General features: G+C 32.3%; 2 protein-coding genes across 2 annotated transcripts; both read right to left on the bottom strand.

Annotated features, from left to right (window-relative positions):
* Nucleotides 1-9550: 9550 nt before the first annotated feature.
* On the bottom strand, nucleotides 9551-11015 carry LOC125369330 (E3 ubiquitin-protein ligase MBR2-like). The gene has a single exon (XM_048371343.1). The coding sequence runs from the start codon at nucleotides 10338-10340 to the stop codon at nucleotides 9594-9596; it is 747 nt and encodes a 248-aa protein (XP_048227300.1). The 5' UTR covers nucleotides 10341-11015; the 3' UTR covers nucleotides 9551-9593.
* Nucleotides 11016-11554: 539 nt separating this feature from the next.
* Nucleotides 11555-14760, bottom strand: LOC8286998 (vacuolar protein sorting-associated protein 29). Its single transcript, XM_002520073.4, has 4 exons — nucleotides 14600-14760; nucleotides 14257-14434; nucleotides 12344-12481; nucleotides 11555-12088 (listed from the first exon to the last, which is right to left on the bottom strand). Exons 2-4 carry the CDS (start codon nucleotides 14386-14388, stop codon nucleotides 11792-11794), a joined length of 567 nt encoding a protein of 188 aa, XP_002520119.1. The 5' UTR covers nucleotides 14389-14434; nucleotides 14600-14760; the 3' UTR covers nucleotides 11555-11791.
* Between the last annotated feature and the right edge of the window lie 1332 nt (nucleotides 14761-16092).

Genomic DNA, 16092 nt, shown 5'->3' with positions numbered 1-16092 from the left:
ATAAATCAAACGAGGGAAAAAAGAAAGACCAGGAAAAATATATAATTATAGAAAGAAGAGGACTGGTCATATTGCCTAAGTTTTCATGGTTGGTTAAAGTTTAGGGATGCCTTATTTAAAACCACATGATAAGGGTCTTTTCTAAACTAATTAAGATTTTGAGTTCGAAATTTGAATATGTAATTTTTTTAAAATTTTTTAAGAAGTGTTTTGCCATGAGTTCTAGCCCAATTCTAGATATATTTATAAAAAGTAAAATTTAAAGATGTGTTATATGAATGTAGAGGTAGAAAGCCTTATTCTCTTTTTTTTTTAACCTTATCATTACTTGGCTAAATTGGAAACCATACCTTTTCTTTTCTTTCGTTTGTACAACTGAGAAAAAAATAATATTTGATATGAATAATTGTTTCTTTTCTTTTTTATGTTGTCAAAATTCATGTCATATGAGATTGTAGATTTAACATCGTAAGTTCCTATTGGATTTCTTCATTCTTTTATGAGATTAACATCTAAAAATTAACCGAAAATAGATTCTAATTGTGATGATGCTTCATTATTTTTATTTAATAAGCTGAAAGTCATTTATTTTTTAGTGTCGGCACAACGGATAGTCAGTCTAATAATTTATATAATTTTCAATATTCTTTTAGCATTGATAGCACCCATATACATGAAAAAAATTTAAATACATACTATCGTACTGTTATTTTTTTATAACAAAAAATAAGTACTAATTTAAGGTTGACATGATAAAAAATATATCTACTTAGTTCTTCAATTGATTAGTTGTTACTTATTCTTGATATATCAAATGACCAATAAAGTATAATTTTATTGACGAAAAAATGTTTCTATAATATTGTTTTTATCATGTAATTAACTAATATTAAGAAATCTAATTAATGTTTGTCCTTCGTTCCTTATAAAGATGAGTATGAAATAATATCTCAAGCATTGTACTTAATATATGTTACTAATAATTATTTGTTATTGATTTATTAGTTAGAAGCAATTTGGATGTATAAGAATGATTTTAACGGTATTAAATAAGTGAATAAGATCTTTCCATTAAGACCTTCGTTGCAACAGTATGTTAATTGTGTCCTTTATGAAGAATTAGTATAATAAAGAAAATACTTAATTTTTAAATAAATTCTGTACCTTTTACTGGTTTAGAGATTCAGAAAATAATTTTTATTTTTTCTAATATTAACAATGTATTCTAATATTGATTTAGCCTTCAGTGATATTTCAATCAAAGATTATTAATAAGACTATAATTTCGGCGATTAAAAAAAAAATAAACATATATAAAAGTTGCTAAATCATCTCTAAATACTTTATAAAAAGATTTTCTTTTACCATTCATATTTGAAATCAAAAAAATTTAAGACTTGAAATGCTTTTGATTGTATGATTAAATAAAAAAAGAAGAAAAAAACGACGGATAAAAAGCTAGATTGTTTTCTTTTGAACCCCAATAAAGATAAGTAAAGTATTATACAAATATTTACTAACTGAACTTTTTATTTTATTATTATCAAAAAGATTATAGCCACATTAATAAATTTTAACCGATTATTTTATTAAAAATTAATATTAATATTAAAATCAAAATACTTGTTAAAATTGAAAGATTTAAAAATAAGTCTAAAGTGAAGAATTTATTTGGGAATTAAAAAGACAATAAGCTTTGGCTGAACAATAATGGATAAATCAAAGTATCTATCCACTTGACAATGCACAACTCCATTCTTTCTTTTTTCTTTCTCTTTTCTGTATTACCAGCCTCCAAGTATTCCTTCTATATGAATTGAATCAACAGAACTTCTTTCTATTAAGATTGTTATGGTGCTGGACACGATAACTGAAGTTGAAAATAAATTGTGCAGGTGCTCACCAGTCACCACATTTTCAACATTCTTACATATTAGTATTAAAATTTAAATTTATTTATCTACTTACTTTTTTTTTTCTGATATCCTAATTTTATTTTATTTTTCCTTACGGCTGTCTCTTAATGCTTTTGCTGTCGCATGTTTTTACGTTTATTTATAATAATAGAACTCGAAGACCCTATAGATACACTGAAAACAAAAGCACTAGACACATTACAACTCAACCTTCATTTAACAACCGAGACAAACAAGGGTTCTCTCTGCCGCATATTGCTACAATAAACCTTGCTAACAAACAAGAGCAGGTTAACAAGCACCTTTTGTTAAAAATTGATTCAAATTTTGTGTTGTTTGATTTAGTCATATGCAAGATGTTTTTAGTTCCTTGATTTTCTCCTTTTTGTTTTTAGATCATGTTCTTGTTAGTGCCAATAATATCTCCATTTATTGCTTTGATTTGGTATTGTGTAAAGCCTATTTAAAGGCACTATCCAACACTTTTGCTGTCAGATTCTGTCAGTATGTTTTACTGAGGTGGTGGAATTCTTTTGACAGCATGTTGATTGCAATATGGTGTAGGCAGATTTTGAACTGAAATTAGCACGGCAAGGAATTGAAATTAAGAGAATAGAAAGAAAAATGTTAATAAAACAAAATATCAGATGACAACCAGAGTCCCCCAAACACTTCAGTAGGGTCATGGAATAGCCCCCAGTGAAGTGGTCAAGGGAACTCCACGGGACAGCTGATGCTTCTTCTCTTTTCTTTCCTTTCACCTCATCTCTCTCTGTTCTTGGTTCTTTGTTTCACAATGTACAGTTTCCTTCTTCTGTGAATATATAGTGTGAAGATTGTAATGCATTTTTGTGGGGACCAATATGGCAATACATATTATAGATAAGATTCATGAACTTGTCAAGCTGAACTTGGTCTGAATTTTCGATCGGATGAATAATAGTACGGGTTCAGATTTAGAATTTAGGCAAGTGGGCATAAAGCTTTTCCAGGCATTGCTACTATTTTATATCTGTCTTTTCACTTTCTCTGGCATTGCAACAGGTCGCAAAGTTTGCTTAGTTATAACTTAAGATATCAATGTGTTTGTTTGTTTCGTTAATGCATGGAATTGGACTGTATCAATTTGCAAAGGTGAAAAGGAGAGGTCGGATAGTGATCGATAAGGGTGTAAAAGGTAGCATGGCATGAATCAATTGGTTAATATTCTCCACCTTTCATTTAGACAACAGTTCCGTCCAAGTTCACAGTTCAAAGCTTTTTGCTTCTGCGATATCTTTTGTTTCTATACTGTATAGATAGAGGTGCAACACTTGATACAACTAATGGAAATTGGAATACTAGGGTTCTCTGATCACTTCATATAGAAATAAACCAGAAATTGGCCTGCACAATGATAAATTCCGATTCCTTGATCAAGTGGAAAGTTAAAAGTAGAAGTTTTAGAGAAGCCGACATAACTCGAGATTTGAGATCTTCTCACAATATCCACCTTCCATCAGAATTAAACCAAAACCCTAAAATTATTTAATTATTTATTTTCAAAGCCATTTAGACATAAAGACTACAAAGTTCGTAATCGAAGTTACTGTATTTTTATTTTGTCTTTTTTCACCATAAAATTGAATAGATTTCAATCATCTAAAAATAATATTGATAAATGTAGTTCATTTTGTTAAACATAAAGTTATGATAAAAGGTAGTGGTTAAACTACTTTCCGAAAGAAAACGCACAAAATGTACGGTTGCTCCTTAAGGAAGAATTTTAATTTACAGAAGATAAAAAGATTAAATTCCAGAAATTTGCCAGATTGAACCTGGTCTGAATTGTGGGACTATTCCAGAAATTTGCCAGATTGAACCTGGTCTTAATTGTGGGACTATGGAAGGCATAGAAAGACAATTTGGGCGCATGAGTGGTCACAGGGTTTTCTCAAATATCTTTATGTTCTTGCCTAAGGCTCATCTCTTTTAACCTTTTCTTGTTTATTTATTTATTCTCTCTCTCTCTCTCTCTCTCTCTCTGTACGTGTTTGTGGAAATTCTTGAGGTCACAATCATGAAATTCCTTCGATTACCAAGTAAAATAATGTTGGCCAGAATAATTAGCATCAGTAATTATATGTAATCTATACACATTACATAAGCTGTCAGAATCCTTTCCAAAGCAACAATTAAGGTTAATTTGCTGCGAATCCGGTCAACAATATAGAAGTAGGACAACAATTGAATTTAACAGTCTTGAAAGCAGACCTGCAACTTGAGTTCATATGTGGAGCAAGATGAGGGCGCACATAGAAATTATCTATCAGTTTAGAGGTTCTCTTCAGATTAATTCAAAATGGAAACATATATCGTGACAACACATTAGCATATGTATACGAGAATCTTAGTTAAGATCTTCTTTATATCTATGACAAAATCTGAAAAAAGAAAGGTATGATAAAGATTGCAGTGAGAAGGGTCATTTTCTCTATTTAGTCCATTGTTGCGTCCAGGTTCGCCACCGATTATCAATCTTGTCAAGTTTCCTCTATACAGTAGATGCCGCTTGCAAGCAGAAGAGGATGCTATAAATGAAATGGCTTGTAGCCTTCACCTTATGACACAGAATAGAAGAAGCAGGAGTAGTAGCTAAGTAACAAGAATATCAAGTGTCCCCTAGAGTTCCCTTGACCACTTCATTGTGGATTATTCTTCAAGCTCAAGGAGTTGGTTTACACTGAAGTGTTTGGGGGAACTCCTGGTGTCACTTGATGAGAATAATTACAACGATAATCGGGTTGGCAAGGAAATCCTTGCTTTGAAGATTTGAAGTACTATCAATGAAGTCTAAATTCGTTTCCAAGATTGTGAGTATTTGAGTTGGAACTTCAATCAGGCCTATTAATTGAAACAATAATTCGCAGTACTTAAACATAGTGTAATATATTAGATTCGCAATAGTTGAACATAGCGCAATGTGATATAATCAGCACTTTGCATTACTTCCAACCAAATCTATGGAAAATGGTCCTCTCTATTCTATTTGAAGAGATCAGAGTAAAGGCCATACCATACGACCCCCATAGAGATATTTTTCGTACTCGTGAACCCCCTATTTTTTTCGGCCCCGTTGTGCACAAAAAATGGCAATAACAAAGTTGATTTCATGTTCATGATCATATCTAAAAAGGAAAAAGGGAATCTATTCTTTTATCAAGATTTTACATTTCTAACAACTTGTATATCTTTTCTTCTTCAAAAAAAAAAAAAAAAACAAGTATATCTTAGGTTTTATATTTCTTTAATTTTTATTTCAAAGTTTACTTTGATTTTGAATTTATTTATCCATTCTTTTAAATTTGAAATCCAAACTATATCTATGCAATCTATCAATTTCTAGTATAGCAACCTGTTAATCAAGTAACTTAGGAAAACAGTTATCTTTCGGGAAAGGAAAATTTAAATATCTTAACCGCATATATATATATATATATATATGATCCAGATCCTATATGTTTATATTACAATGAACGAGGCACGAGGAACAATGTGCAGTAGCACAACTCGAAATAGATGGTTTGTGTTTGTATATGTGTTCACCAAGGTCATCTCTAGTTCTCAGTTTACTCGAGTTGGTTACAAACTTAGAGTAGAAAATTCTTCTACCTTAAGTTTAAGGAAAGCTGTCAGAGATATATAATTTAATTAGCTTAGTTTTACTGTTGTATTCAATGTGTGTAACTTGCTTATTAGCTATAGATAGGAGTAGCGATAATTCTAACCTGTATGTTTTTATGTTTGTACAGTACTCTATTCAATACAATACAAACCTCACTTTCCCAAATCTCTCTAGTCTCAAGTTAGGGTTTCTTAAATTTCTTTGTTCTCGATTCATATTTAGGTTCCATGGCTAAGAAAATGAAGACTTAAATCAATTTCTCTAATTGGTTTTGTCACAGGTTGGTTCTGATTCGAATTGATGCCTTACATGCTGCGAGAGGTCAAAACCGAAATTTTATTATGTTCAAACTTGACTAGATTAAAAATTGTGGCTTCAGTTTAGATTTTGAAGGGAGAAGGGAACCAAGCCTTAACCTTATGAAGGTCCAATTTGATTTCAGTTCAAACAATGGAATTTCTTTGACCAAATTCTGGTTCTAAAACCAGGTTGATTTAGAGTCGATTTGTTAACCACCAAACACGACAATGAGATCTTCCTTCCCATTTCAGCTACAACCTCAACAATTTATCTCAAGATTGATAGCTCAAATCCGAGATTTGAGCATTACAAGATATCAATATTTATAAATTAACATTTGAAAATGATGTTATAACCTCATCATTAACTAAGAAGTGGGGATTAAGCTGTAAACACACGGGAAATGTTTGCACCTTCATTCTTGTATAGGCACCTTTTTTTTCCCCTAATGCATGCTTTATAATAATAATTATAGTTTGCCTCAGCTCAGGGTGGCATTAAAACTTAATAATATTTTCAGAATTAATTAACTTGATCTTCGTTGTTAGTAACATGATGAGATTATTGGTTACAAGTGTACTATAGTATTATTTTTCTTTCATTTGAATAAGTTACATAATAGGGTTTTTTCCCCTTCCTTTTTTATTCTTTTGTAAATCCTTTATCCCATTTAACAAGACCTAAATTTGATATTTTGAAAACCCTCAGAAAGAAGATCGTGGGTTTAATTTTTATTTAACTTTGTCTGATCAAACGTCCAATATTATAATTCAAATGATTGCAATGCAATTACATAAAATTGTCACAAGGAACATGCCTTGTACTCCGGGACTTTCTACGTTTAAAACTTCTTTTGAGGTTCTATAAGCCAAAAATGAAAGAAAAATGAATATCGAACTTTCATAATTGAACCTGGCCATCATCATGGCCAAAATAAATATCGTCCGTTGTTCTTTTTTTATTTTTTTCTTTCCCTTCTCTTTCATAACATTACCTTCAAGAGTTTTGAATTTGAGGGCACAGGCTGAGACAAGAGAATATTTGAGTGTGGTCCTGGTCTATCTTTCAATTTCATATCCATCTGGTGTTGATGCTCAACTTGGCACTCTTTGTTTTACAGAACTGCATCATTACACGCATGTGATATGTCATATGTGATAAGAATAGGTCTACAAATTCTTTAAGATTCTTGCTGAAAACTATAGCATGCTTGGCATGGCATCTAATCTGAAGGAGAAGCTGATGAAAACGAAATCATATAGAGAAAAGGAACCTAGAATGTCAATACAGCCGTATTCACGTCTAGTTTCATTGTAAGCTACTCACTATAAGTAGCTTGTTACTACCATTTCGATGAAGCCAAGCAACTGCAACCATATAGCAGCAATAGAAAAACTGAATCAGATAGCATCAGGTGTCCCCTAGAGTTCCCTTGAACACTTCACTGGGACGAAAATCCATTCTTCCAACTGAAGTGTTTGGGGGAACTCTTGGTGTCATTTGATTAATTAAGTATTGTTCATTGTAACCAATGAGCTTTGGCTGGCCCATTGTGATTCTAGTTGTCTCCGAACCTATAATGTTATCCCAACTGAGCTCTCAATTGGCCAAAGCAAATATAAAGGTTTGTCTGATATATGGTTATTGATTCAGCTTTGAGATACAGCATGTGGTGATATTACTATGTATATATATGAAACAATCCATTTGCCCAATGATTTTAATGCATGTCATTATATTTTTGTTTTGCGTATTATACACTGGATTTCAGTCGGTCATTTTAATAATTTGTTGAATAAAAACTATTATCTTATGAACACATTGCATGTTTAATGTGTAAATTTTGCTTAGATTGTCCATAATTATTATTATTTTTTTTATCTTTATGCAACTAATTATAGTTTCTAATAATAGTGTATTGAATAGAGCATGACAACTCTCCTGTACTAAAGGAATTAATCATAACTAAACGGAGCACTTGAACAGTAATGGTGTATAGTGTGATAATCGAATAGCTGAACATAGATGCATGCTTATGATTAGGTCTATAAACACAAATTATAAGAATCCAAAAAGGCAAGATCTCAAGAATATAGGGATGAGTACGGTGCTTTTTCTTAATTTAGGATCTCTGAAAGTAAAAAATTTATTTAGGGTGGTTTCAAAATAATTTTTCAATTTATGATGGATTTTGTTGAAATAGAGGGAGGATAATAAAGGTTGAGCATGAACTAATGGATAAAAAAGCTGTTCACCAATTGAACTACCAGAAAGAAGCTGTCGACTACATTTCAGTGAAATTCTTGCTCAAACCTTTACTATCCTCTCTCCATCTCAGCAAAATCCATTCTAAATTGAATATTTATTTTGAAACCACCTAAAATGGAAATTTAACAAAATTTTATTCTAAAATGAGAATTTTTCAGAGGTCCTAAATTAAGAAAAAGCCCCATACTCATCCCTGTATTCTTGCAATTAAAGAGCAATCACATGTGAAATGATTTCAGCAAGATGACAACAGCCTTTCTAGAGAAACACAAAGGCATAATCAAAATACTACCTGGAAAACTCAATTCCTCATTCGAGATATATTCTAAACATAGATTTTTGTAGCAATGCAAAATTAATCAGTTTTTCTTCTTCTTCTTCTTCTTTTTTCAACACGAGGGTTGCTGCAGCAGATGGCATCAACGGGAGCCAGTGAATCAGAATGTTAGTGACTAAAGCAAATGTGTTTACAAAACAAATCCCTATACTGAAACAAACTTTCTTTGGCATAAATCCAGTAACTTGTGTCAACATCTGCATAAATCAACTTCCAAACGACAACTGACATAGCTTGACAATCAACAGCTAATCAAGTAAAATTTACACAGGAGGGTATAGCTCTAGAAGGCAGCCTGCAATGCATAAGCAGATGATATGTACTTGAGAGGATCCCTCGTATAGAGATCAAGGGGAACAGACAAATGCAGAAACCAATAGTAACAAATCAGCAAAGCGATCTGAACATTGCAAATTTCTAAATGAAAGGTACGTACCCTGAAAATATTTGTACTTAATTTACATTATTTGTTTTTTTTCCAGTTCGTAAAATGAAATTAATAACCAATCAGTCCAAAAATACTTGTACACATAAATTCTGTTTTAAGAAAAGAATCCAGACTAGCTATCTTAATAAGCCATAACTAGCATAAACAAGCTGCAACCTGGCAGCAAATTCAGATTCTGCCTCCCCTGGGATTTTCTGGTTATAAAATTTAGCATATTTTTATATAGCATTTATCTTCCCAAAATCTAAGTTAACGGAAATTATTGACCTGTTCTCTATATCTTTTTCCCTTTGATCTGATTAACGCTTACTAATTGCAGCAAGCAGAACCCCAACAACAGAAGCGAAAAAAGAAAAAAAAAAGAAAGTAACAAACATAGTAATTGCCAGGAGTGGAAACGGGCGTGCTGCTTAAATTGGAAATAAAATAAACCTTGTATTTCACAAGCCAATTCTAGTTTTTCGATAGACCAGGTATTGTTATGTAATCACATTATAAACATCAATATATCAATTTCAGCTGCTAGCTAACTAAAATCAGAACTAAGCTCAAGCATTCAAGAATCTTGATTAACCAAATACAAGTTAAACTTAAAAGAAAAATGTTTTTTGGTCGATAAACTCAGAGAAACCTAACATCCCAAGAACAGTAAATAATAAATCACGTCTTAGTAGGCATTTCATAGCGGCAGAGAGGACAATAATGGCTATTCTCCAACCATTTGTGGATACAAGCGCCATGGAACAGATGACCACAGGGCATCGCAGCAGCAAAATCCTCGAGCTCCTCCAAGCATACCGTACAAATTTGGCTTTTACCCTCCTTCGAACCTTCGTAAGCAGTAGTCTCAGTCTCACTCATTTTCACACACTTCAATTTCCTAGACTTTGGAGCAGTCGGCACCATACCGAAATTTCTGATTTCATATTCTTCCCTCGACTGACTTATAACATGATCAATCAGCTCTTCTTCCTGATATATATGGATGCAGTGCTTCAGTACATTGATATTGAAGGGCATGAAATTGCTAGTCTTTGATGCATCACCTGTTGTAATTAGCTGAGCAACTTCCTGTATTATCTGAAAAACCAATATCTCATGGAAACTTGAATCTATCAGTAAACGAGCAAAAATAGGTGAAAGATGTTTGAACGACGCCTGATAGCTACTAAGCAACCCAAAATCAAAAAAGAAGGAATCTACGACAGCAAATTGATTAGCGGTGGAACCAAGAAAGGCTTGTCTACCATCGGCATGAACAAGAACAGATTGGTGCTCGACTTGGTAAGATAAGTTGAAGTAGACTTGCAAGGATGATGCGTTCAGGCCTGCAGAGTGAATATGTTTCTCCATGTCCTGCGGCGTCATAGGGGCGACCGTGAGATGATGATGCCTATCCCTGTGCATTATTAATAAATTGACAACAGAAGTGGAGGAGAAGAAAGACAGCAGAGTCTTGGAGAAAAGAATTATGTGAATACTGAGCAAAGCGACTCAAAGAACTACCCACTTAGTAAAGAATGCGACACCGTTATATATAGAAAGAGCAGAAACAAATTCTATATTGGAATAGGAAACTAATTACTGGTTGGATTTGATTTCCTGGTTGCTGTAGGATTTTGCACCAACTTACCTTAACCTTATTAGCGTAGTTTTGCATGACTAGCATGCGTGAATTTCAAGTCTAGTAGATAAACTAGATACATATTTAAGGTGGTCCAATTTTGTGGGAGTGTAAATAGAGGTGTAAAAGATTTTTTCCTTTTTCTTATTAAAAAAAAAGGCTTAATATGAACTCAAACAATTTGTATATTTGTGGATTTGGATTTATAATGGCTAGCAGAATGAATTACTAAAAATTTGTTTACTCATAATTTAAATTGGAAAAATATTAAAATTAATAAGTGGCTAATGAAACTGAAAAAATTATGCATAAGGGGTGCTTCATTTTATTACTTTTTTTTTTTTAATAAAAGAGATATAACTACTGCAAGCCAATTGATTTAGTGTCACATGACAGATGTTAAGTATATTTTAAACCATTTAGATTTGTTAGATTTAATCATAGCTGATAGATAAAAAATTTATTAATAATAATAGATTATTTTTTAACGATTATAACATAAATGCAAAATTCAATAATATTTATACTTTATTTCATCAACTATACAAATTTAAAAAAAAAAATTACTAACTTTACTTTCATTAAAACTATTTTAATGTCACGTGACACTAAAATAATGACCCTCTAATGCAAATATTACCATATTAAGTTTGCTTAGAGAGATAATTTAGTTTCTAAAGAGTGTTCTAGAGAAAACAATTATAACTTCTTCTTTTTTTTTGCTTTCTGGGAATTTACAAGATTTATTTGCTAGAAATCTCTAGCAATCTCTACAAGTGGAGGGAAAAAAATAGATTTGCAAAAGAGAAAAATTGCGTTTTACATGTTTTTAAGCTTTAGTTATTTTCCTTTTACATCTTCGTTGGCCTCATTTAAGAATATTTATTTTCACTAATAATGTTTTTGAGCTTTAATTACATTCCTTTTATACCTCCGATGTACTCATTTAATAGTCTTACTATCGAATAATTATTTAAATAATGATTTGCACCCAATCTCATATAACAGAAGAATTGCCTAGTCTTTCTTTATATCCTCTGAATGCCAAATCCAATCTCACATAAGAGAAGATTTGCCTCTCAGAAACATATCAACAAAATACATATATTTAAGCTCTAGCAAAGCCATGACAAGGCTTCTACCTCTATCTTCACAAGAGGCCCCCTCAACTAAACAAATTTTAAGGAACCACAAGTTATACAGTGATTACTATAAGTTGAACATATGTTTGATGTCATGAGCGAGTAGTGGCTGTCTTCTTAAAATCTATTTTGTCAACCTTTACTTCGCCATCGATTAGTTCATAAACATAGACCACAACTCGCAAGCCATCAACGTCCATGAGCACAAAGCTAGGGTTTACATCATAAGTGAAACTACTATAGGCACCAGTGGCAGAGCCGGGATTTATAACAACACCACCCTCGTGCTTGTAAGCTTTGAACTGATGGGTGTGACCAGTTACTAGGATGTCCACATCCAGTTGCCTCTGCAACATCGCTAGTGAATCCAAATCACCCCATGGGATGACCTTCATAAAGGGAAATAGAGGCCAATTATTGATTGATGCAGGAAGCAAATATATACTTACTAAAGTTATTGTTTTATATCACAAATATTATTGTTTATACTTTTCCCAACAGTATAAGAAAATAAAATGTAGAAGTAGACTTAAATCATTCTGGATGTCAAAAGATGTGATTCATAAGCAAAACAGCAGCCTTAAGCATAACCAAACCTGATGAAATGAACTGATCACAGAGGAATAGACAAATGATAACCAAACCTGATGACCATGGCATATTCCAAGCTTAAATTGGCCAATGGTGAGCGTTTTAGTCTCTGGATAGCATGAATCTTCATCATATTCACCACGGGTAATATGCAAATCAGGACAAAGGCTCTTCAAATAATCATGCACTTCCTGCTCAAGAAAAGAAAACATTACAATTTATGATATTAAATAGGAGCGCAGTGCTACCAACCAAAATATTCAAGATGTCAGCATCATCTACCATGGATCTGTAAACGTATTTATCAGGACCTAGAATTTAAACGCAAACAGCAAGAAAGAAAAACCAGGTTAAGAAATGTCAAGAAGTAACCTGTTCAGTGTCCACAAGAAGCACTAGAACATGTCATAAGAAGTATAGGGGATAAAAAGAATCTACTGCTCCAGTAAATTAGGGTCAATTTCCATGCACAAAAATAGAGAACAAAATGATTTACGACCATGAACCAACAATGATAAGATCCAAACCTGAGTATCATCTGTAAGAGAACCATAGGCTTGTAGAGAATTCTGATGGCATAAGAAGAACTCACTAGGAAACTAAAATGTGTTCTAAACAAGAAAATGAAGTGTGCACTTCAACAGCTACAATAGTTAAAGGTAATGCAATGGGAACTCCGTATAAGAAGTCCACTAACTTTGACCAATTTCTAATTAGGCCCTTGCGCATCATCTCTTATCATTCCTTAAACATTTTGAAATGCCTAAGGCGAGTCCTTTATTAGCTTAATCTCTCTAGGTGGAGAAAGCAGTTGCTTATGTGGAGTCCACCTTGGCAAATTAAAACCAAGATGGACCCCGGATTAATTTAGCCATGTCAGATAAGAGGAAGAGAGGAAGGAAAGGTTATCTGCTCAACTCAGCTGCTTCTGTGTGTCTGTGTCTGCATGCCCCTATATCCATCTCTAAAAGGAGGGGCAGGAGTTGATGATTGGGAAGAAAAGAAAACCAATTCTCTTATCCAAAAATGCTCTAGTGTGCATCGGTTTCAAATCCATGCTTCCTCCCTCACCTCTTTCTATTCCACCATTTCCTTCTTGCTCTTTAAAATCCTCTCTTTTTCCACTTTCCTGGCTCATCGGCAACATCAATTACCCATAGAAGTTTCCACTCATATCCCAAAATTATTTTAGCTGCAAATTCATTATAAGGTCTTCTTCCTAGTTCCAACACTTAACATCCATCAAAAGAAACCATTTCTTTGCACAAATGAAGGAGGCTACAAACTCATTTTCTTTGGCATTTTTATGGAAAGCATCTGCAGCATTAATTTTTGAAGGTCCGCACATTCATCCATATAATGTGTGCTTGGTTAAGTCCTTCAGTACAGTATTAAAATTGGTGAATTTCCATGCGAAGTGCGAGGAAATAAGTCTTGCTAGGAGTCTGTGATGAAATTACAAAGAGGAATTTGGTTCTGTAAAGCATACAACAGTGAGTATGCAAGGGCGTCAATGACCAATGTAATCAACATAAATTAATTCAGCAGAGCACTACCATACTTAGAAGCTACCACAATTTCCAGTATCCATTTCAGCAACTAAAGGGCTCAACGAGATGTTTCAAAATAAGACCACTTCATTAGACGAAAAGTTAAAGCCAAAGGACTTCCCAATTACTTATTTTGCAACTGGTTTAGCCCCAATAAACTTGCTTAAACCATTCATGTATGGCAAACAACAGTGATATTGCCTGCTCTAAAGTTCATCTCAGTATCACAACTATAAACAAACAAATTTGCAAAGAAGAGTCCCCTAATTCAACTAAGAAGCAGTTTAAAACTTTGATCATCCAAACAGAACTTAATTACCCTGAACAAACATTAACTTCAAAGAAGAAGGGAAAAACAAAAGACTAACAGGCAAATACTCTACAGAATTAATAGAGTAAGCAATAAAGGTGATTACTTTGATGCAGGGATTTCCAGTACAAATGATATGTTGAATCTTCCCAGGAACAAGCATGGACTTGAACTTTGGAGGCAAATCAGCCGCCCTGTGAGGTATATGAAGATCTCCTATTGCTAAAACAAGAACCATTCTCTTCAAAATTTGGTTAAACAATCCTCATGATCATCACCAAAATCTGCATGCATTACAAAAATAAAAGACAGCCAATTCAAATTCATCAATTTAATTAAGACCCAGAAGCCATGATTGCCCATTTCAAAATTAGCTCCGAAGTTTTTATCAATTGTATGTAATGGCAAAAAAGGGCTTCTTATGGAAATTCAGGAATTCAGGGATTTACCTAATTGACTGATTTGATCAAACAGCAACGAACCAAGCAAAGAGGCGGGAATTAAGTTGTGAAACTCAAATCTCCTTTAATACTTTTAGATTTTTTTTCCCTCGTTAACCGCTCCGTGCACCTCGTCCAGGCTCCTGACCTTTTATTCAGTTTCGAAAGCTGTCCGTTTCTATAAGTTATGTAATAATTAGGTACAATTACAAATACTCTTAAGATTTTAGCTATTATGCAATTTCATCCCTATATTTTCAAAAAATCAAACTAAATTAAATGGATATATCCGTCAATAACAGAAAGAAAAATTTAAAATTTTAACATAAATAATACATTATCTTACAAATTGATCTTTCATTTTTATTTTATATAACAAATTTATATTTTTATATATTTGTATTTTAAAATATTTTAATACATATTAATTCCTTAGAAACTCAATAGACTTATCTAATAAATGATTGCATACAAATTACTCAATAGATTATATATAAATATGAGGGATAAAAACTTATTTCAAAAAATAAGTATGAGGGATGAAATGTGTTTTTTTTAAGAAGTATGGTAAAGGCATATAATATGACATGAGATATTTATAATTATTTCTAATAATTAAGATATTCATATAAAATAAAATAATTACAATTAAAATTTTCAATATTTTATTTAAAATTACTAGGTTTTTAGATGTCAATGTATTACCTTAAATTTACTTTTAATGAATTTAAAAAAGAAAATGTCACTTGATAAAAACTAATTTCAAATCGTTAGAAATAATGACAGAATATTTTAAGATTCAATTAGCTATCTATATATAATTGATAGCAAACTATTAGGTACTAGTTTATATATAAAAAAAAAAAATAGTATATATGTCATAATCAAGTGATTTCCTAAAAGTTTTAATGCACTTTTTAGTTATTTATATTTTTAAGTTAGCTTTTATTTACTGTAATTATTGAATTCCTAAATTAACAACAAAATCCTGTACCTGCCTTCACAATTTTATATTGCTAGTGAACAAAAGAATAAGTCTTTATATAAAAGTTTTTGAAGTATTAAAGTAAATATCAAGCAAAACAACGTTTCCTATTTCAAAAGTTTACGAGTACTAAATTAATTTAGGATAATATCTCCAATCCTCAGACTTTGTAGTCATCGTTGGGACAATATTTAATTTGTCTTAGTTAGTTAACTTGGAAATCCCTGGAAAGAATTTAGAGACTATTTCACCACATCATCTTCGACAAGGAAATCTTTGAAGAATCATTATATATCATATCATGCTTTTATATCTCAAGCATTCCACACTTCACAACCTAACAAAATCACTACTTTCTTTTTTCTGTTTCTTTTTGAGTTTTTGGGTGGCAATGGGGAATTGTCTAAGAAAACATGGTCACGACCCCACCAAACAGGTTGATGAGATTCCTCAATTTATGGCTGGTTTGTTCCGTAGCACTTGTGCCATCTCTTCTTAGTTCTAACATGAAATTTAC

The sequence above is a fragment of the Ricinus communis genome, chromosome 1, assembly GCF_019578655.1.
Source record: "Ricinus communis isolate WT05 ecotype wild-type chromosome 1, ASM1957865v1, whole genome shotgun sequence".
Classification (NCBI taxonomy): Eukaryota; Viridiplantae; Streptophyta; class Magnoliopsida; order Malpighiales; family Euphorbiaceae; genus Ricinus; species Ricinus communis.
Note: the sequence above shows the minus strand (reverse complement) of the source record. Positions and strands in the feature narration are given on the sequence as shown.

Coding starts and splice junctions, on each gene's coding strand:
- LOC125369330 (XM_048371343.1), bottom strand. CDS start 10,340: ATGCACAGGGATAGGCATCATCATCTCACGGTCGCCCCTATGACGCCG.
- LOC8286998 (XM_002520073.4), bottom strand. CDS start 14,388: ATGGTTCTTGTTTTAGCAATAGGAGATCTTCATATACCTCACAGGGCG. Junction 12,482..14,256: donor CTGGAAATCCCTGCATCAAA/GTAATCACCTTT, acceptor TTTCTTGAGCAG/GAAGTGCATGATTATTTGAA. Junction 12,089..12,343: donor GAATATGCCATGGTCATCAG/GTTTGGTTATCA, acceptor CCCTTTATGAAG/GTCATCCCATGGGGTGATTT.